A 23859-nucleotide genomic window follows, 5' to 3' on the forward strand; every position below is an offset into this window, starting at 1 on the left:
CATAGGCTGTAAGTTCTAGATTTGATCACAAGTTAAATTTGTAGAATTTTAAAAAAACAATTAAGGTTGGTAAAACAGTGCAAAGATGCCAAAATATGCTTACAAATAAATTTGACCATCCTATAAGAAAGAGAAAAAGTGGGAGACAGAATAATCATTTGAAGAGTTTGGTTCCAAAATTAGAATTTTTCAAAAATCATGTTTTTAATATCAATCAAACTATGTGTGCTGCGCTCGACCTGATTTTGCCAAGTGGTTGATGTCCTCAGGACAACATATTTTGTTGACCTAAGGACAACATTTTTATAAATAAAACCTGTCACGGTCGGCGTGGCGGAAGAACCCAATTGCAGGCAGCAGGGAATTAAGGGGTTAACACAAGATTTTATTTTAAACAATAAACACAAAACAAAAACCCACGCGGGGGTCAAATGACAAAGACAAGGGAAATAAATAATAACAGACTCCACAGGAACAATAAACTACTAACTAGACTACAAAACACTTAACCTAAACTGACATAAACTAGACAAACATTGACTCACGGTGGAAACACGGTACATCGACTTGACAGGCGTGGAATACAAAACGATGGCACACTGAAATCACAGGTACAAAGAACGTAATCCACGAGCAACAAGACCATGACACATGAGGACTATTTAAAGGGAAGACAAACGAAGGATAATGACACAGAGCAGGTGGGAAACATTAGACACGGCAGGGAAGCAATACATGAAACGAGAGGGGCGGGGCCAATGGCAAGACACGAGAAAGCACATGAGATGTAAAAACAAACAACTCATGGCTTTCTCACAAAAAACCTAAGGGCTCTGTCCCGATCCTGGCACACGACTAGAAGTTCAGAAACAAGAAGGCAGAACCGTGACAAAATCATAAACCCACACCAAACCCCAGTTCTTTGTTTGTGTATGTGTGAATGTCAGTTTTTATTTGACGTCATTCGGAAAAAAAACACTGTTATAGGCTTATTCAGTTGTATATTTGTGGGTGTGTGTTTGTGTGTGCGTTTGTGTGTATGTATGTAAGTGCCAGCCACACTAAGGATGTTCTATAGGCTCACTCCTTTATTTATGTGTATGAATGATCTGCATTATGTTGGATTTGTTGTATGTTTATTAGACAAATAAAAAACATGCTGTGAAATTTAGCCATTTCCCATTCATTACCTATGGGTGCCCACAAATAGGCCTTAACAGCTCAGAGTTTTTTATTTTCACCAACTTAACATTGTCGAATAAAGTCCAAATTTTTGGTGTGTGCTTAGGTGGAAAACTTAGGAAAAGTAGTCGAGTTTTGTACCTATGAGATTGAGAGAAAAAAATATTAGAAAAAACAAAATCAGTTTGACCACATTTGTCCCAAACATCACTTTAGGGTCATTTCAAACCTGTATGACTTCCTTTCTTCTGCAGAACACAAAAGAAGATATTTTGAAAAATGTTGTTGACCGAACAGTGATGGCAGCTTTGTTGATATGTTAATGCTAATGCTAACAGTTTTCCGTTTGTTGTGTCTACTGTTGGAAACAACATTTCAGGAGAGCTGACCTAGACGTCCGATTTGATTCGCGCGTTCGTGGCTACGGTGGTTTAACCGCCTACTTCCGGTCGCCGTAGCCGTTCCATCCGCAGCTGTTGCTTAAAGTCCCTGTTGACACGATGAGCACAGGTGACCATGCGCCGTAGGCCTGTGACTGACGAGAAGCTTCCGTTTTGGGTTCTTGAGTAAAATTCTAATTTATATCCAGATTGTATTTGTGAAAGTAGGGCTGGACGATTAACCGAAAAGTAATCGAAACCGACATTTAGAACCTCAAATTATTTCGATTACTTTCCCTTTAATATCCATGTCCATGGGTGCCACTACCTCACTTTTTTCTTATCAGAGCAAAAGCGACTTAAAATATTCTATTTTTTAAAATATTCAATGGAATTGTTGTTTGGATTAATTTAAAATGCACTGGAAATCTTCAGTGTTGCATTTGTCCTTTCTTTTACAATAGGGTAGCACATTAAATTTGGTATTGTATGTGTTTAATTACTAATATCTTTGTTCATTTGTTCTTAGGATACCATTTCAGAAAAAGATGCTACAAAAGAAGTTGACGTTGGCATGCTCATTATCACTGAAGGACGCAGCCAAGTGTTGCTGGCGAAGGAGATTGTGAATGTTTCAGTGATTCTGGAGGAGCAGATCATCCAACAAGACCTGGAAGACTTTGCAAATGCCTTTTCTACCCTAATGGGTTTTCTTCACTGTCTTGACATATAGACTATCCCAAGAGACTTAAGTACAAGTTTTCATGGGTATTGGCAGTGGCAGTTGTTCTACAAAGGTTTATGGGTTGTGCAACAGGCTGCTTCAAGACAAAGTGTAATGGCAAGTTACTGCTTTTCTTGGTAGAGTTGAGTTAAATAGCCAATTTATACTAATGTTTTTACTGTCTACATTGTAAACTACATTGTTCGAACACTAAACTAAAAGATGTCTCATATGTTACAGAAAAGTTAAATGTATTTGTCCTTAAAATTTTAGCAGCACTTAAAGGCGGGGTGTCTGATTTCTCTTGGCCGTTGCTGATGTTCAAATCACCAAAACAAACACACCCCTACCCCCATGTTTCGCTTTCGTCAGTGCTCGGCACGACTAATGTCCACCCTGTGCACTGTACACCTTACTGCTGATTGGCTACAAGGTTGTTTTGGTACTCGGCCCGACTTTGTCTAAACAAGCGTACTTTGGAAACCCGCCTTTAAAGGCAGCAAGCTTTTATATTTCTTTCTTTACATTTGTATGTATGCACTAGTTTGCATACCTTTGTTACATAATTTTTCCATAGTAACATGCTAATATGAAATGTCAATGTTGTCAAAACTATGCCTTTTAAAGGAAACTAAAATTAAATTAAATAACATTCTGCTTGTTATTCAATGTCCATGAGCCATTTTTATGCTGTTCAACCTGTTGAATGAACTTAACATTCCAAGTAAGGTGAACTATTCTTGGATAAAGTATCCTGGCTGCCTTAAAAAGATAAGTTAATCCAACAAGCTGCTTAGTTTAGCTAGTGTTTATCTAGTTTGCACAACTAATAATTATATGTGTTTGCAAACAGATACTTAGTTTAAACAACTAAATATCAGTAAACATTTGTTGGTCTTACTAATCTTATGCTCTTTTAACTCCGATTTAGGTTTGCACAAACAAAATATGAAGTTGAAAACATTTTACCTTTGTAACCCCAACTATTGATTCTAAGTTCAAAGAACTCTTATTATGTGTAAACAACTACAGTTTTTTAGCTTGTTGAACTCAATATTTTAAGGCAGCCAGGTTACAAATTATTTTAAGTTGAATTAACTTGTTTGATTTTACAGTTAACTGTTCTTACAAGTAATAACATAATGATGCGTAATGACAGTGTAATAAATCTTGGCATATCAGGTGCTGGTTACTCTTTATCAGTGCAAACCAAGCTATTCTGTTCTATAAATTGGTCAGTACACAAAGGTCCAGTGAGCTTCGGAGATGAAAGGAGACTAATGGTGACATGGCCTATCTGCAGACAGTTCTCATTCTGAGTTTATGTGCTACAAGCCTGAGTTTGGTGAGTTTTGAATTAAGCACTTTCGTACTCCACTATTTTCCATTTACTGCAAAAAAGAATTGTGTAATTTCAGGGAATATATGCTGAATGTGGTTTATTTAGTATTTCTGATTTATTTAATACACTCATTATTTGCCTTTTTTCCAGCCAACATCCTCTCTCTCAGGTGGACATTTACATTTAATTACATTTACTTCTTAATACAAAATTCTACACCATTTGCACAATGATCAGAAATGGAGGATTTTATTCAATATATTTTCTGGACTTTTTCTAAATTGCAGGCAACACAGAAATTGATGTGGATAATGGAAAAGACAATGACATCTTTGACATAAATAAAGGTTTGTGCAAAAACCAATGTGTTAAATCTGCAGTATTATTGTTTTAATCTACTGTTGCTACACTTCTGGTACTGGTGTCTTGTTCAACAGAGGCAGGCCTTCATTTGGTGGAGGGAGATATAGTGATTGATGAGGTGAGTGCTTTATTTCATTCTGCTTTACATGTCATAATCCAGAACACTTCTATTAACACAAAAATTATATCAGGGCAATGAATCCAAATATTTTGTTCTGTTGGTTATTCATGTTGGGTTTGTGGCTTGCAGGCACAAAGCAAAAATGCTATTTTGGGAGAAAAGTATCGCTGGCCTACCACCGTGCCGTACTTCTTGGATAAGACACTAGGTAGGTGAGTCTTGACATCAACAGAATAAATCAGGATAAGTTTACATTCACATGTATCTGACAAGCCTCTCCTTATATTTTGCTCACCTTGTGTCTTTCTGTAAATTTAAACAGAGATTAATGCCAAAGGTGTGATCCTGAAAGCATTTGAACAATACAGACTCAAGACGTGTATTGACTTCAAGGAGTGGAGCGGAGAACCAAACTACATTTCTGTATATAAAGGCAGTGGGTGAGAAAACCAACCAAACTGAAACATGATATTTTTAATTGTATACAACCATCATGATGTCGTAACTAACCCAATATGCTTTAAGACTGTTCAGCACACATTATTGTGGAATAACTGATACTGGACACTTTATAATACCAACAATGTCACTTTTGCAACTTATACACTGTAAAAACTTTTTTGTGAATTTTAGATCTTATTTTGTCATATTTGAGATTTTTTACATATTTTTTAAATACAGTAAAATATGTTGATTTAAAAGAAATATACTACAAGTTTACAAGTCAGTTGTAAAATAACATGAAAAACATTCACTTTTACTTTACAATTATTTTTTAATTAAAATGTTTTTCTGGCACCCCAGCTGCCGAATATTACCGTTTTCCAGTGTACTTTTGCATTTTTCTGTCATTTACTGTCTTGTTAATTTTCATAAGTTTTATACATTTAAAGGGAAAGTTAACCAAAAATTGTTTCATCATTTACTCGATTACGTTTCTGTCATCAACAACTGAGGTACTTATTGACTTGCACTGGTTTTGTGTCCATACAATAGAAGTCAATGGGTACCGCCCATTCTTCAAAATATCTTCTTTTGTGTTATGCTAAAGAAAAATTCATACAGGCTTGAAATGACAAAAGGGTAAGTAAAACATTCTGGGTGACCTATCCCTTTAAGCATTCAAGGAAGTTTTTCATTGCACTTATGACATATGACAGTAAAGGACTTTCACTGAACTTCATATTTTAAACTGATCCATTTTGCACTGTGATGAATAACAGTGTTTTTCAGAAATGTGACATCCAGATTGTAATTCTGTTCCATCAGATGTCACTCTTCGGTGGGGAACCGGCACGTTGGAAAGCAGGAACTGTCAATTGGTGCAAACTGTGATCGTTTGGGAACCGTGGAGCATGAGTTTCTTCATGCTTTGGGTTTCTGGCATGAGCAATCCAGATACGACAGAGATGATTATGTTGTCATAATGTGGGATCAGATTGAAGAAGGTAATAATTCTCTTTTTTTACTTCAGAATGTTATTTACACCAATCTATACCTCTTTCTATAATAATGTTTCCCAATATAACTTTCAATATTGTTTGTACTGTCTGTTTGTTACATAGGTCACGCACACAACTTCGAGATACACAGTGACAAGGTGTCAACCTCTCTCGGTGTGCCGTATGACTACAATTCTGTTTTGCACTACAGTAAGACATCCTTCAACAAAGATAAAGAGCCAACTATCGTCACCAAGATACCAGAATTCATGGATGTGATCGGTCAGCGGATGGAGTTTAGTGACAGTGACCTGCTCAAGCTCAACAGGCTATATAACTGCTGTACGTTTATGATTCCAACTCATATTGTACTTTGTTTGGGGTTTGAGTTCTGCAGACGATTAGCTGACATTGAACTATGGTTTAATAATCCTCTATTAATATTTATAAGACTACATGTATATTGACATTAATCTGACTGATAAGATAAAGGATGGTTGTGTCATGAACTGTGAGGAGAAGAACCCAATTGCAGGCAGCAGGGAATTAAGGGGTTAAACAAAAAGACTTTATTTAAACAATAAACACAAAATAAAGACCCACAATGGGGTAAGAACAGGAACAAGGATAATAAACAGGACGAAGACTAACTAACACTAAACTGAGATAACAACACTAGACATAAACTAAACTGGACACTTACTACACTGACGGAACAGGAACAGGCAATAACAGCAAACATTGGATGCAAACTAGAACAGGGGTACACTGAACACAATGCACGAGCAACAAGACAATGAAACATGAGGACTATTTAAAGGGAAGATAAACGAGGGATGATAACACAGGGCAGGTGAGGGTAATGAAACACGGCAGGGAAGCAATACGGGAAACGAGAGGGGCGGGGCCAATGACGAGACACCGGAGAGAAGGAGTATATGGAAAGCCAAAACTACTTCTCTCCACATATACTGTAACAAGGGATCCTGTCGTGATTCTGCCACAAGATCAAGAAAGACATGACAAGATGAGGCAGAAGCACGACAGGTTGAATAATTATCTATAATTACGGTCTACATCTCTCCCCCCCATACCCATACCCTTTTCCTTCAATAATTATTTCAGGTGCAGGCTTAACTTTCCTGGACTCATGCCAGTTTGAACAGCCGAACATCTGTGGTATGATCCAGGGTGAGGGTGGGAATTCCAAGTGGACTCAAGTGCAACAAGCAGAGGGGGGTCCAAAAACAGACTTTACCGTTCTGGGTCAATGTCAAGGTATGGACAGAAAATGTCTAGTAAACAGCCAAAGAAAAAATAAAAGACAACTCCAGTTTTGCCTTTAATGAGGAATTGCAGTCCAGTGTCTGTTGAATTTTAACAAAAACATACCTTAGGAAGGACATAAAGTCACCCAATGTGAAAGACTGAGACAATGTAACGATGCATGAAAGTTGTAAAAAAAGGCATATTCTGTCAAATATTAATTTTTTAACTGATCCTAAGACATTAGGATTGTGTTGTTTAAGCATGAATATCACTGATGTCCTTCTGAAACCTCGTATCTCCATACTTTGTGATTTTATTTTTTTGCCATAATTTATTATTATTAGTCACCCTTTATGTTTGTTACTGGGTTTTGAAAATATCTAATAAATATAAAGTATAAAAAGTGTTTTCAACGTTGACAACACAGTATGTAATCATTTAAAAAGTACAGTGTTTCTTCCATATTATGAAAAACAGTGAATTTGGACACATAAGGTTTCAAAAGGACAGTGATGATATAAACTTGTTTTCAATGCAGTATTCAACATCTGCTAATATTGCATCGTTTATGTATTTTGACCAGTTTGTTCTGTTTCAATTTTCTGCAAATAAATGCATATATTTGCATTAAAATTTGGGAGAAATGTTGTTACTGAATCACAGAATGAAACAAAAATCACCATTTTACCTAAACACGTACCTATAGAAAGTAAATCAGAAAAACAGAAAATCATTTCGGAGAGATCTCTTCATTTTCTTCTGTGGCTTAAGTTTTATTCTGTACATTAACATTAACAAGCACTGAATTCATGATCCATAACTTTGAATGCACCAATATGAGATAAGTAACAATACTTTTGGCATTACAAACTGCTTGGCTTGTAAGTTGCTGTATTTACATCACAATGATTTGTTTTATAATGTTGTTATGGTGGCACTTTGGTCTTCATGATAATAAGTTTATTGATACCATAGAGTGCCATAAAGAAACTATTATTCGTTTTTGCTCTTGGGTAAACTCTTCTTGTCAAAGCAGCATAAAATGCAATAAGTTTCAAAATGAACTATCATAATGAGGTGGAGATCTGGCAAAACTGAAGTTTGGCTTAGTATTGTCTAATAAAAGTTTTCACTTGCCAGGTTTCGGGTACTTCATGCATTTCAGCACATTGACAGGAAATCACGGAGACAAGGCTTACCTGGAGAGTCGTCTCTTTTACCCCACCAGAGGCTTCCAGTGCCTGCAATTCTATCATTACAACAGCGGGGGCGATGATGATCAACTAAACATCTGGGTGCGCGTGTACACCGATGACGAATCCAAAGGAGACCTGAGATTCGTTGAGACGATAAGTGGTAAAAAATCTTAAATCTCAAATAAAATGGTCAAGTTTTGATGTTATGAATGTATCTTTGAATTATGCGCAATGATCTGTATTTTACTATTTAGGTGGACCTAAAAACTCCTGGGAGCTGTACCATGTGAGCCTTCAGGTCTCTCAAAAATTCAGGGTGGTGTTCGAGGGGGTTAAAGGACGTCATGCATCAAAAGGGGGTCTGTCTCTGGATGACATCAACCTCTCGGAGACGCAGTGTCCTCACCACACTTGGCGTATTCGTGACTTTACCAGCCTTCTCGCCACAATCCAAGTAGGCTCCAAAATCTTCAGTCCACCCTTCGTGTCCAGGGAAGGTTACTCTTTTCAGGTTAGCGTGTACATTAACGGCAAGACAGATAGCCCAGATAAGATGGCAATCTACTTCCACTTGACTTCCGGACCTTATGATGAACATCTCAAATGGCCGTGTCCGTGGCAACAAGCTTCCATGGAGATGATGGACCAGACTCCAGACATCCAAAAACGCATGAACAACCTGAGGATGGTCACTACAGATCCAACTAAGACCTCCACTGATTGTAAGATTAAAAATGTGGAGTTAAAAAGCAATAGAGACCTATAGTGTAGATACAACTGTTGGCATCTTTATGGTTTCATAAACAACATTCTCTTTGTGCAGCTGCAGGTAATGTGGAATATTTCTGGGACGACCCACGAAAAGTTGGTAGTCTGGTCACTGACTCCGATGGCAATTCATACTATCGGGGGCCAGGTTACGGCACCACCAATTTCATCACGCATGAACACTTCAAGAGCCGAAGCTTTATTAAAGGAAATGACGTGATCTTTCTCCTGTCTCTTGAAGGTTTGCTTTTTAAGATGTTTTATTAGAAAACCAACCATTTTTAAACCACATCTGCAAAGTACATACAAAACAGGTATGTGAACCGTTGTTAATGTTTAATTGTTTTCAATAGATGCAACTGGACTTTTGAAGCAGCAGCTTGCAGACTTTGGGATACCAGATATCAGAGATCTGAAACCAGCGATTGATGACTCAGTGACAGCTTCCACCGGCAGTTCCACAGCAACGTTGGCGATAAGTGTCTTTGTGGCAGCTGCCATGTTTATGGCTGTCGCCGTGGGCGCACTGTACTATGTGCAGAGAGTTCGGAAAAGACAGATGGAAAGAGATGGAGAGGCTGAACCAGAGAGGACCGATGGCTGTGAGTATCAACCAAATGATCCTGTTTGATTCTCTCCCAATACTATGACAAGCATAACATTATACTTTGGATATACAGTACATATTATATTTTTATTAATGATATACTTACTCCAGTTGTTTTGGATTTTCTTTTTACAGAAACCTAAACAGAGCCCAAAATACCCAAGGATGTGGACTAAACACTAACCTACATAATCTCATTGCAGAAGACATTGCAAATAACCAATTAAGAAAATTGTTAAGTGCAATAAATAATAGAAATGTGAATGCATTTCCCTGGAACCTGTCAGAGTGCAGCAGATTATTGGAATCATCACTAATTCAAAGAAAATTTCATTTTGACAAAAATCAATCAAATCAATCATTGATGCTCACAGTTTATCTTTTTTTGAGTGTGTAACAAAGAGGGGTTGTAATATCAAAAGTTACTCTTCAAATAAATTAAAGATGCCATTTCCCATTGCTCCTCGTCCTCCCTCAGATGAGGAAAACCACATTCTCTGATACCATGACCTGGTTGTCATCCTGCATGCGTTCCAGCAGTAGAATAACCTCATTCTGGTCAAACTCCTATTCCTGGCCTTTGTTATTGTGAGTCAGAAGCTCAGGCACTGCCACAGACTGATACCTGGTCACTTTAAAGGCTTTCAGCAGGGCAGTCTTAAAGTGTCACGAAACCTCCCCTTTCAGCTACATGAAAAATGCAAATAAAATGGGCGTGAACGCTGTGAGAAGAAGAGCTGTTAAAAACCGGAGAAGGTTCCGGCATGGAAGAAGGGTGTTCCAATCACAAGGCGCTGTCATGAATAATTAGTAGAAATGTCTTCTAATTGGTCAAGAAAACACAGTCTCATGAATAATAATGAGACAACGATGCGTCATCGATGTACTATAGTACATCGCCACGTCACATCCTTTGACATTGGCCAGATGAGGATTTTAAACCCGGAAGGCAAAAATAGCGCAACAAAGCTAGAAATTAACTAGTTTTCTCTACTGTAATAACTTACAGTTGCTAACATTGTTTTCTATGATGTGCAACACAACCAACTTTGTTTACATCTAAATAAATGTTGTTAAGTGTTTCGTGGCTCTTTAAACACTTTCATTCTATAAGGTCATAAAAACAATTATTTAAGAACTGTTTGAGAACAATATTGGCCCAGGTTACAGTATATGATAGGGAAAGTGAAGCGATACTGATATACCTTTCCGAGCTGATGTCACCATTCTTCCTCTGACTGCACCTCTGAGATGCTGGCTTGCTACTGTTTTCATTATCTGTGAAATCATAAGGATCGGAGTCCTCTCCATCCTGTGTCATTTCCACATCATCATCTTTAGAGATGCGAGAGTGCTTCCTATAAAACAAGTCAGGACAATTTCTTCAAATACTGCCTTATAAATAAATAAAAATTTGAAGGTAGAAATGGTAAAGGTGGTCATATTTTATCAAATTATGATAGCCCACTACATTTGTTATGAATATGGTTGCCTCAGAGACTCCCACTCGCCAGCAGAGGGCGTTATCCCCAGCGTTCTAACTAGACTCCATTTCCCAGTGACTCTAGCACCGCTCATTACACCTGCACCTGATGCTAATTATCTAGGCTTTATATTCCCTGTGGTTGCGGTGCTTCGGTGCGAAGTCTTGTTTGGCCCCAGGTTGACATTTCTGAGCGCTTTTGGATTACTGTGTTTGGATTACCCATTGTTGATTTTGGACGGTGACTTGGACTTCGAACTTTTGCTACCTGCCCTGACTATCGTCTATTTATATACTCCTGAACGTTATTTGCCTGTCCCGACCTCTGACAGTTATATTGTTTAACCCTTTGCTTCCATTAAAACTGCATATGGATCCTCGAGCTTCTGTGTCCGAGTCCTAGTTACAGAAGACTTCGCCAAGACCGGATTCAGCGGCTCACCATCAACAGTTAACTCATCTCACTGGATTTACCGAAGAACTATTAAAGACCCTGCAAGGTATGAATTCGTCTGGCTCTACACCGACTATGCCGCCTGTTACCACTACCAATCCGGTAGTCACGAATCAGCCAACCCCAAGTGCGAAAACTAAGTTAGCCTTCCATGAGAAATTTGATGGTGAGACCACTAAATGCAAGGGATTCTTAATGCAATGCTCGATTTTCATTTACCAACAACCTTCAATGTAACCCACAGACGCCAGTCGCATTGCTTTTGTTTGTTCCCTTCTGTCTGGCAGAGCTTTAGAATAGGCAATGGCTCTTTGGCGTCGCGATAGAGCAGCATTTCCCATGTTTAAAGATTTTTGGAAAACTTCCACCAGGTATTTGAACATTCTGCTAGTGGTCAAGGAGCTGGAGATCAGCTATTAACCCTATCTCAGGGGAGGAGAACTGTGGCAGACTATTCACTCACCTTCCGCACGCTCTCAGCACAGACGAACTGGGTAGAGGATACCCTTAACTACTGTTCCGCAGGGGTTTGTCGCTAGAACTACAATCCGAACTGGCATGCAAGGATGAGGGATTAACAATGAATCAATTAATCGATTTGGCCATTAGAATTGATAATCTGCTTCGCACACGCAAGCCTCTCTTCCAACCCTCTCGTCTGAACCGTATACTACAAACAACACAGAGGAACCTATGCAAATCACTCATTCATCCCTGACCTCATTGGAATGCAATCGTCGCTTCAGGGAAAATCTCTACCTCTTCTGTGAACAGGCTGGGTATAAACTGAGGGATTGTCCAGTTCGACCTGCTACCAATGCAAGGGTGAGTGGCTCATGCATTAAACTACCTATTCTGACAACTGTAGACCAAGTACAAATCACTACCACTGCATTGCTTGATTCTTCTTAGATAAGACGTTCGCTCAGAGTCACCAGATACCACTAACTCCATGTTTGTATTCTCTTGCTGTAACAGCAGTAGATGGCCGTCCACTGGGCACGGGCAAGGTGAGGCAACAGTCTAAGGAATTACGACTACAAGTGGGAATGCTCCACAACGAACTGCTCTCACTGTTTGTCATTCAATCTCCTAATAACCCCATCATTCTTGGACTCCCTTGGCTGCGAGAACACGACCCACACATTTCATGGCAAGATGGACAGATAACACGTTGGTCAGAATTCTGTTTTATGAACTGCCTTTCGCCCACAACCCCGATTCCCCTCAACACAACCAGTTTAACAGAGGAATATGCTGATATCAACGATCTGCCTCCCGAATATCACGACCTGATCGAAGCATTCAGTAAAGCCAAACCCACCAAACTACCTCCTCACCATTCTCACGATTGTGCTATTGAGTTAATACCCGGCACTAACCCCCCTAAGGAACGTATCTTCCCCTTGTCAGAACAAGAATCTCAGGCCATGAAGAAGTACATTACAGGAGTTATCCAAGGGCTTTATGCGACCATCTACATCACCTGCTGCAGCTGGATTTTTCTTTGTGGGGAAGAGAGATGGGGGATTACGACCGTGTATTAACTATCGGGGTCTGAACGAGGTAACTGTGAAATTTCGCTATCCCCTGCCACTTGTGCCCTCAGCGCTGGAACAACTTCGTAAGGCCAAGTATTTCACAAAGCTGGATTACCGTAGTGCTTACAATTTGATTCGAATCAAGGAAGGGGATGAATGTAAGACTGCATTCTCCACCAGCGACGGACACTAAAATATATTGTAATGCCATTCGGCCTGGCCAATAGTCCTTCAGTCTTTCTGTCATTCTTGAATGATATATTCAAAGACATGCTAAACCAATGGGTAGTGGTCTACATTGACAATATTTTAGTCTATTCAGAATCTCTGTAGGACCATGTTCAGCACATGCGCTCAGTTCTACAACGCCTCATCCAACATCAACTGTACACCAAGATGGAGAAATGTGAGTTCCATCAGTCAAGTATGGTTTTCCTTGGATACTTCATAGGCTCAGAGGGGGTGGCGATGGATGACAAAAAGGTGAGAGCGGTAGTTGAATGGCCTCAACCCAAGACAGTGAGAGAACTACAGAGATTCTTGGGCTTTATCAACTTTTATCGTCGGTTCATATGCAACTTCAGTACTGTGGCAGCCCCACTAACTTCATTACTGAGAGGGGGGAACACCAAATTATCATGGACTCCGTCTGCCCATCAGGGTTTTCTAGAACTCCGAGCCCGTTTTACCTCAGCTCCTATTCACCCTGTTTCCAACCACCCATTCATTGTTGAAGTCGACGCCTCCAACTCAAGTATTGGTGCAGTTCTATCCCAACGTCAGGGTACACCCCCCCAAAATGTTCCTCTGTGCATTTTACTCACGTAAACTGACTCCCGCAGAATGCAACTATGATGTTGGAGATCAAGAACTTCTAGCTATGAAGGCAGCGTTGGAAGAGTGGCAACACTGGCTGGAAGGAGCGCGACACCCTTTTGTGATATTAACGGATCACCGGAATTTGGAGTATCTACGCTCAGCTAAAAGATTGAACCCCAGACTGGCAAGATGGTCTCTATTCTTCTCTCGATTCATTTTCACCATAACCTACTGACCAGGATCTAAGAACGTCAAGACCGATGCCCTTACCCACCAATATGATGAACCCACAACTAATGCTTTGCCTGAATCTATCATTCCACAAGCCCTACTGCAACCCCTGGCTATTCCACAGCATTCTTGGTCTCACATTGCTTTAGACTTCATCACGGATCTACCAGAATCACAAGGTAACACTACCATAATAACTGTCGTGGATAGATTTTCCAAATGTTGCCAACTCATCCCTCATCCCATTATAAACTGCTGAGCTGCTCCTCCTCCATGTTTTCCGATACTACGGACTACCAGAATAGGTTGTGTCAGATCGTGGACCCCAGTTCACTTCGAGGGTGTGGTCAGCCTTGTTTAACCAACGTAATGTTAGCGTCTGTCTCTCTTCTGGCTATCACCCCCAGTCAAATGGACAAACGGAACGCCTTAATCAAGAGGTCACCAAGTTTCTGCGATGCTTTTGCAACCAGAACCAGTACGACTGGAACCGTTACCTTCCCTGGGATGAATACTCACAAAATTCACTCGTCAAACCATCCACCAGGCTTACACCCTTCAAATGTGTGTTAGGTTTCCAACCACCGATGTTTCCATGGTCAGGAGACCCCACCGAATTACCAGCAGTCAACTCATGGTTCCAGAGAAGTGACGAGGTATGGAATCAAGCTCACGTCCACTTACAATGGCTGTCAGGAGGCCGAAACTCCAAGCCGACCGGCACCGGCGACCTCATCCTAACTACACCCCAGGTCAATGGGTGTGGCTGTCGACACGAGACCTTTGTCTAAGACTAAACTGTCATAAACTAAGTCCGTGGATCCTTTTAAAATCACCAGACAAATTTCTCCTGTGTCTTTCCGATTACAACTCCCTGCTAATTACCATGTGTCTCCTACCTTCCATGTTTCTCTGCTCAAACCTGCTGGCGATCCCCGTGAGAGAGAAGAGAGACAGACCGAGGACAGTCCCCCCTCCCACTAATCGTGGATTCTCCAATAACTTATTGACTGGGAGGGCTACGGCCCAGATGAACAATCTTGGGTGATTGCTGACGATGTCCTCGATCCAAACCTTCAGGAATTTCATCATCTACACCTAGATCGACCGGCCCCCCGGCCCCCGGGGGGGGGGCTATGTTTGGGATTTTCTGTTACGAATATGGTTGCCTCAGAGACTCACTCCTCAGAGACTCACTCTGAGACTGTTACGAATATGGTTGCCTCAGCATAAGACTCAAAAAATTGATGTTTTATGCTGCTATAGCGCACTCCGTGCCACTAGCAAGGGCATTATCCCCATTGTTCTAACTTGACTCCATTTCCAAGTGACTCTAGCACCACTGATTAAACCTGCACCTGATGCTAATTATCCAGGCTTTATATTCCCTGTGGTTGCAGTGCTTCGGTACGAAGTCTTGTTTTGCCCCGGTTGACATTTCTGAGCGCTTTTGGATTACTGTGTTTGGATTACCCTTTGTTGATTTTGGACTGTGACTTGGACTTCGAACTTTTGCTACGTGCAAAGTAGGCCCTTTGTTACAAACACCACATAACTAAATTAGAATACAATTATGAGTCATTCGCAAACTGTTAAACATAAAACTGTTGGATACTTCATAACTGACACCGTGTCTACACCGGACACGACCGACATGACACGACAATGGCTTGTTCTTAATAAGCTTATCGCATCGCGCCATATCCAGTGTAAACAAAATTAAAACTCAAATGGGTGCTAGTGTGTTCAATTGTCTTTTATTGTGTCGTGTCATGTCCTGTGTAGACACGGTGTAAGATTTATCTGGGAGATCACAGGGATATGCGACTATTTGATCTGTTAACTGGTTGCATGTGTCAGTTCCCTTTCTGTCGGTCTCTCGACGTTGTGTCGAGCCGACAGATGGGGTTCACTCTTGAGAACCTATCAACTTCTGACTAGTTTAGAAAAGGCCAATGAAATTGGCGAATTAAATTTGCATGCCGGACTCCGCCCCCGGATATCCGGGTATAAAAGGGAGATGGTGTGCTGTATTCATTCACATTTTGTTCTTTGGAGCCTTCACACTGATCAACTTCGAGACTTCAATCTCTATGCTGAATTACTGCTGGAATCTTTTGACGTGGTGCAGCGGACGGTCCCTTCCTGCATCGACTTCCCCTGGGCATCTCGGCAGTTCCAGAAGTGTTCGAGTTTTTTCTCTAAAAGAGCAAATTTCTCCAGCGTGGCATGTCCCGCTGTTCTCATGGGTGCTACACACTCATCGAGGAGGGAGACGGACACGATGTCTGCTTCCAGTACGCTGGGGCAGACGATGTGGATACGTCCTGCCCGCACTGTGGGCGGTTGACAATTCAGACTTTGCGTCACAGGTGGCTGTGTTCCCACGGGACTCAGCCACCACCTCGTCTGCTCCCCGTTCCATGACGGCAGGACTACGGCCCTGCCGCCCGCTACGGCAAGCAGCGAGGGTGATATGAGGATTACTGTAACCATTTATCTGCCAGCCACTGGCTCACGGACCGTTCACACCTCGTCTCGCTCGTCTGACAATTCCCCAGGAGACGGTCCCACCATCTTGTTCCTCAACCACGTATTCGGAAACGGTGCGTAATAATGATGAGATGTCCCTTGCAGCATCGGGGGGTGACGTACTGCCATCCGACTCCGGCGATTCCTCGGAGCTCCCTCCCTCGGGGGGTTGAGCCCCGGAAGAAGCGGATGTCGAAATGTCAGCCATGCTTTCCCGGGCCGCCGTGAGCGTTGGGTTGCAGTGCCCGCCCCCAGTGCCGTGTTTACCGGAAGTGCATGAGGAACTTAGTAAGACCTGGAACGCCCCCTTTCCTGCACGTTCACTTCAAACAAGATCTGTCACCCTCTCTTCCCTTAAGGGTGAGGCAGCTAGAGGATACGTCGATGTCCCCCAGGTGGAGTATGCCGCCACGGTGCACTCGTGCCCGCAGGCAGCGGCCACCTGGGGGGCTTGACCTAGACTCCCGTCCAAAGCATGTAGGGTCTCGGCATCTCTGGTGTCGAGAGCTTACATTGCTGCGGGCCAAGCTGCCTCCTCTCTCCACGCTATGGCTCCTGCCAGGCCAAGGCTTTGAGAGAGCTCCACGAGGGTAAGACCGACCCAGCGCTTATGCAGAAACTCTGTGCCGCCACCGACCTCGCTCTATGGGCGACCAAGGTGACCGCGTGGGCCCTGGGTCGGGCGATGTCCACACTTGTTGTCCATGAGAGACACCTCTGGCTGAACCTTGCACAGATGAGTAATGCCGAGAAGCTTGTCCCTCTAGCCGGGATGTTCAACGGGTTTTGCAGCCCGTACTTCATCGTCCCTAAAAGGGGGGTTGCTAGATCTGCATACCCTGAACAGCCACTTGACTAGGTGCCTCACGCAGAAGCGCATCCTGGCGTCTAACAGATGTCAAGATTGGTTCATGGCAATCGACCTGAAGGACGTTTAGTGTCATGTCTCGCTTTCGAGGGTGGGCATATCAGTACAGAGTCCTCCCTTTCGGTTGGTCCCTGTCCCCACAAGTCTTCACGAAGATCTGGAAAGCCGCCCTCACTCCCCTAGGGGAGAGAGGTGTGCGGGTACTAACTATCTCGACGACTGGCTCATCTGGGCACACTCGTGAGATCTGTTGTGTACACACAGGGACCTAGTGCTCCGGCACCTAGATCGGTTGGGACCACAGGTAAGCCGAAAAAAGAGCAAGCTCTGCCCTGTGCAGAGCATCCTCTTTCTCGGTATGGAACTCGACTCTGTCTCCATGACAGCGTGACTGACTCAGAGCACGCACAGTCAGTGTTGAACTGCCTGAAACACTTCAGGCAGTCAGCGGTCCCCCTGAAACAATCTCAGAGGCTCCTGGGCACATGGCGTCCTCGGTGCGGGTGGTCCCCCTCGGGTTGATGCACATGCGACCGCTCCAACACTGGCTACAGAGTCAGGTTCCCTGGAGAGCGTGGCACACCGGCAGCAGGCGTATGGTCATCACGCCTCTCTGCCGACGCACCCTAACCCCCTGGTCTTCAATGACCTTTTTGGCGGACAGGGTCCCCCCTAGGGCAGGTCTCAAGGCATGTCATGGGACAACGGATGCCTCCCTGCAGGGTTGGGGTTTCGTGTTCAACGGGCACGCAGTGTCGGGTGGTGGATGGGCCCCCGCCTGCGTTGGCATATCAACTGCCTAGAGTTGTTGGCTGTGCTACTTGCACTGAAGAGGTTGCAGCCTCTTGTGCAGGGCAAGCACGTGCTGGTCCGGTCGGACAGCACAACTGCCATGGCGTATATCAATCGACCGGGTGGCATTTGCTCACGGAAGCTAACACGACTCGCCCGACACCTCCTCCTGTGGAGTCAGCAGGTGATCAGCTCCCTGCAAGCCACACATATCCCAGGCGACCTGAACCAGACAGCCGACACGCTCTCTCGTCAGTCGACGCCTCGCGGAGAGTGGCGACTCCATCCCCTTGCAGTCCGGCTTATATGGGAGCAGTTCGGCCAGGCACAGGTGGACCTGTTGCCTCCCCGGACTCCTCCCACTGCCCGCTTTGGTACTCCCTGACCGAGGGACCCCTCAGCACAGATACCCTAGCGCACAGCTGGCCGCAGGGTAAGCGGAAGTACGCCTTCCCCCCAGTGAGCCTCATTGCACAGGTCTTGTGCAAGGCCAGGGAAGAGTAGCATCAAGTGGTATTAGTTGCACCCTATTGGCCCAACCAGACTTGGTTCTCGGAGCTAAGGCTCTTGACAACAACTCACCCCTGGCCGATCCCCCTGGCGAAGGACCTGCTTTCTCAGGGGAAGGGCACGTAACGGCATCCCAGGCAGACCCCTGGAACTTCCATGTCTGGACAGGACGAGGAGATCCTGAGTGGCCCACCCTCTGCGGTGGTTGGGACATCACTCAGGCTGGGGCCTCGTCCACTAGGCGGCTATACGCCCATAAGTGGTGCCTCTTCTCGTCCTGGTGCTCTTCTCAAAGAGTAGACCGGCGGAGTTGCTCGATCTGAAACGTGCTGTCCCTTCCTCAAGAGAGACTGGAGAGTAACCTCTCCCCCCTCCACCCTGGGAGTGTATGTAGCCGCTACGGCCGCTCATCACGACCCAGTTGCTGGGAAGCCTCTGGGACAGCACGACCTGGTCATTAGGTTCCTAAGGGGCGCGAGAAGGAGACCGCCTCATCCGCGCTCCGTACCCTCTTGCGACCTAGGTGGCGGGCCTCAAGAGGCCCCCCCCTTCGAGCCCCTCGAAGCTGCCACTCTTTCTCACCTCACGATAAAGACGGCTCTCCTGATGGTGCTCACCTCCAAGAGGGTAGGGGACCTACAAGCACCCTCCGTGTCCACAGATTGCCTAGAACTCGGGCCCAGTGATTCTCACGTTATCCTGAGACCCCGGCCCGGCTTCCTGCCCAAAGTTCCCACCACTCCCCCTAGAGACCGGGTGGTGAACCTGCAGGCTCTCCCCACTGGGGAGGAAGACCCAGCCCCATCCGTGTTGTGTCCAGTACGCGCACTGCGCCTCTACTTTGACCGCACGCAGAGCTTCAGAAGCTCTGAGCAGCTCTTTGTCTGTTTTGGAGTAGAAGGGGAGGACTGTCTCCAAACAGAGGTTGGCGCACTGGATCGTGGATGCCGTCGCTACGGCATACCGATCTCAAGATCGCCCCTGCCCATTAGGAGTGAGGCACACTCCTCATGGGCACTGGCTCAGGACGCCTCTCTGGCAGACATCTGCAGAGCTGCGGGTTGGGCTATGCCCAACACCTTCGCGAGGTTCTATAACCTACGCGTGGAACTGCTGTCAGCCCACGTCCTGCAGGGCAACATGTAGGACCGGCAGCCGGTAGGGCGTACACCTGCGAAAACCCTTCCCCCCTTCCTTAGGGGGGTCAGCGGCTATTTCCGCCTCCCTTCTTTCCCCACTGGGTAAAGAACAGGCATTCCATCCATCACTAAGCACCTTCCTGGGGGCAGGCTGGGCAGAGCAGCCCTGCCCCCTTAGGCCAGGGAACAGTTGAGTTATTTACCACATAGCTCTAACCGGACCTAGTGCTCCAGACGTGGTAACCCCCCCACCATGGGCGGTTCCGTCTGAAGTATCCTCATGTATGGTTCCCAACTCGGCAACCCATGACCTCCCTAGGTGGACCTCCACCCTGCGGTGGCCTGCACATTTTCCCATGAGTTCTCCCCTGATGGTGAGACCATGTTGATGTCTCCACTAATTTCTCCTATGGTAGGATAGTGGTCTCTGTAGCGTTTTTCCCCCGGGGGATTAATGCTTACCCAGTGGCCCTTACGGTGCCGGGCGGCTTCTCGCTGTTAGAGAATCTAGGCCTCCACCTGTGATGGCCGGTGGCAGGGGCTTCCCACCTTTTCCTAAAAAGCTCTGGGACCCCCTACCTCTCCACTGGACCGTTACAATTTCGCGCTAGCGCTCATGTCTGACTTCGCCCAGGCCAGTCAGTGTCGCTCCGCTAGAGATTGTGACGTGGCACAGCATTGTGGCATTTTCCATAGGAGTCCCCATCTGTCGGCTTGACACAACGTCGAGAGACCGACAGAAAGGGAACGTCTTGGTTACAGAGGTAACCTCAGTTCCCTGATGGAGGGAACGAGACGTTGTGTCCTTCTTGCCACAACGCTGGCCGCCCGCCGCAGCGGTCGAGGGATGCTCAGGCTCCTCAGACCAAAAGGTGAATGAATGCAGCATGCCGTCTCCCTTTTATACCCGGATATCCGAGGGCGGAGTCCTGTATGCAAATTTTGTATTTGTGTAATGGTGAAGGGATAGATCAAATAGGCAGTGTTGGGCATGTTACATTAAAATGGTACAGTAATTAGTTATAGTTACTTCTCACAAATAGCAATTGAGTTAGTAACTGAGTTACGTCATTATGAAAGTAACTAATTACCAGGGAATGTAACTATTGCGTTACCTTTTAAAAATGTTCAAATATGTCAAATTACTTGGATGCCCCCAATATTAAATATGTTAAAGATCGCGTATCACATAATATCTCATATTAATCTTGAGTGCTTATACCGTAGTACTACATATGTTGCATCTTCGAAGAGTATTTAGTTTGATCAAATTCATAAAAGAGAGATACAGCTGTATGATTATTTCTGGAAAAACACAAGCTGCTAGAGGTGGGGAGAGTGGGATGGAACTACAGCACGAGCAAGCCACACATTATCACATTAATCCCTTCGTGTTTTGTACATTATGCACGTACATGCTGATTGCCAATAAAACACAGACATATTACTTAGTTTGACTTACCGTGTGCAGTTCACATCCGGCATCTTTTAGCACTGGGACCGCGCCATGTTTCAGTTTCATACAATCTCCAAATCCAGTGTTATATCCACCAACATCCATCACTGAAATGCCTTGAATAAACAGACACACTTAAACTTCACTATCGCAAGATTAACGAGTTGCAACGCAGCGCAGCCCATCTTGACGCAGCGCAAATAATCTTGATGTTAAGCGGGTCTCATTATAAAACACAATAGAATCGTTCAGAACTTTTACTATTTATTGCATAGACCACAACTGGTTAACAAATAAGTATACAAATAAATTATGCTTCTAAAGATATGTACCAACTTCACAACTGCTAGACATACTATACAGTACTACTTATTTTTCTTAGTTTTTTACAAAAGAACAGAACAGTTTAATAACAAAAAGTGCTCTTAATATTTTGACTGCTTTTCAGTATGATAGCAGAATGTTAATTTGTGCATATTTTAGATTGTATTTTAGGAGACGGAATATTTAATTACTCAAAGTTATTGTTTGACAGTGGAGCTGAAACTTGGATAGTTTCGCTTTGGGAATGTTATAGTTTTGTGTTACTCGCAGCAGCATCCTGCCTCATTCCATCCATTAAAAAAGTCTGTGCTCTGTTCCCTTCCTGTCGGTCTCTCGACGTTACGCGCTGCGGGCGGTTGACGATTCAGACGTTGCGTCACGGGTGGCTGTGTTCCCACGGGATTCAGCCACCACCTCGTCTGCTTCTCGTTCCGTGACAGCAGTGGCCATGGCCCTGCCATCCGCTACGGCGAGCAGCGAGGGTGATATGAGGGTTACTGTGAGTGCTAATCCGTCAGCCACCGGCTCGCGGACCGTTCGCACCTCGTCTCGCTCGTCTGACCATTCCCCATGAGATGGTCCCACCATCTTGTTCCTCAACCACGTATTTGGAAACGGTGCGTGATGATGAGATTTGCAGCATCGGAGGGTGACTTACAGGCATCTGACTCTGATGATTCCTCGGAGCTCCCTCCCTCGGGGGGTCGAGCCCAGGAAAAAGCGGACGTCGAAATGTCAGCCATACTTTCCCGGGCTGCCGTCATTGGGTTGTAGTGCACCGCATTGCCTCTCCCAATGCTCGCGGCTGTATGCATGGTACCTTGGGTTTGAGCGTGGCTCCAAGTGCCGTGTTTTCCCGGAAGTGCATGAGGAACTTAGTAAGACCTGGAACGCCCCCTTTCGGCATGTGCACGTCAAACTCGTTCCGTCGCCCTTTCTTCCCTCGATGGTGAGGCAGCTAGAGGATACGTTGATGTTCCCCAGGTGGGGTGTTCCGTCGCGGTACCCGCAGACGGCGGCCACCTGGGGGGCTCGACCTAGACTCCCGTCCAAAGCATGTAGGTTTTCGGCATCTCTGGTGTCGAGAGCTTACACTGCTGCGGGCCAAGCTGCCTCCTCTCTCCACGCTATGGCCATCCTGCAGGTCCACCAGGCCAAGGCGTTGAGAGGGCTTCACGAGGGTAAGACCGACCCAGCGCTTAAGTAGGAACTCCGCTGCCACGAACCTTGCTCTACGTGCTCTAAACATGTAAATATAAATAACTTTGATACAGGAATTTTGTAAATAACTTTCTTACAGTGTAAAACAATACGATTTTTTTGCATTTTTAGGGATTTCGGCAGGTAGAAATAAAAAAAGAAATGGTCAGCCCTCTCTCGAATGGAATTAAACATTGTGCTGTCTTTGTAGATGCACTGAATCATCATGTCATCATGTGCATACACAACAAAATCACACCAGTCCAGTCCGGAGATCAGCATCTGACCTTGAACTTGCCAGTAGTAAGCATGCTGTTGTTTTAACTCTGGTGTGCCATTTTGCAACTTCAGGTAAGGGCAGTCAACGTAACTTTTTACATTTGGGCACTTTATCTCCAAAAGGCCAAAAATTTGGTGCTCCATGGGGTCATAAACAATGCCATCAGGAGAGGTGCCAAGCCAGGGGGCATCAGGGTGAATTATGAATCCACAGGAATAGAAGTTCACTCCACACAACAGACAGTATTCCTCCACTGCTGCAGATTCCATTTCAAGGCCTCTCTTCATGTCCGCTGTCTGCCGAGTTCCTTTGTCCATACTTTCAGCCAAATTTTCAGCAGAGCTCTGTCCCCGTATATGGCAGACCTCTCTAAATTGGGACGATGTAACGCGTGGCTTTCTGACAGAGTGCCAATCCAATGATGCACTATGGTCTTTGGTGGCACGCTCAATCTTGTGTGCCATTTCCAGAGTTACTTCAACTGACTTCATGTGTAGTAGTTCATGTTTGCTATATACAAATAAGCACACAGATGGGTCAAAGTTGTAACCATCTAGTGGCAGAGGTGGTGCATCTTGATGCAGAGTAATTTTACGTGTTGTTGCTGCTGGATGTTGGTATGATAGAACACTCCCAGCCTGAACATTACCGAAGGCAGAATCCACAATGAATCATCAACGGACATCCCAATTGAAGCGATTAAAGGAGCTGTAGAGGTCGTAAAGTCCTTATACACTTCTTCCATGTGCAGGACTGAGGGGCCAGGCAGCTCACCGGTAACACCTTTATACAAGCTAATCCTGAAATAAAGTATTGGAAAACACATTTTATCTTGC

The 23859-nt window shown here is 44.4% G+C and overlaps 1 protein-coding gene across 1 annotated transcript; it reads left to right on the forward strand.

The window, feature by feature from the left end:
• The first annotated feature begins 3574 nt into the window (after positions 1-3574).
• LOC130566089 (meprin A subunit beta-like) lies at positions 3575-13065 on the forward strand. Its single transcript, XM_057353310.1, has 15 exons — positions 3575-3631; positions 3779-3797; positions 3916-3975; positions 4066-4109; positions 4242-4320; positions 4435-4552; positions 5382-5560; positions 5678-5896; positions 6680-6832; positions 7964-8179; positions 8274-8741; positions 8843-9028; positions 9141-9389; positions 12310-12840; positions 12941-13065. The coding sequence occupies exons 1-15, from the start codon at positions 3575-3577 to the stop codon at positions 13063-13065; spliced, it is 2703 nt and encodes a 900-aa protein (XP_057209293.1).
• Positions 13066-23859: the final 10794 nt, after the last annotated feature.

The sequence above is a fragment of the Triplophysa rosa genome, linkage group LG15 (genome assembly GCF_024868665.1).
Source record: "Triplophysa rosa linkage group LG15, Trosa_1v2, whole genome shotgun sequence".
Taxonomy (NCBI): Eukaryota; Metazoa; Chordata; class Actinopteri; order Cypriniformes; family Nemacheilidae; genus Triplophysa; species Triplophysa rosa.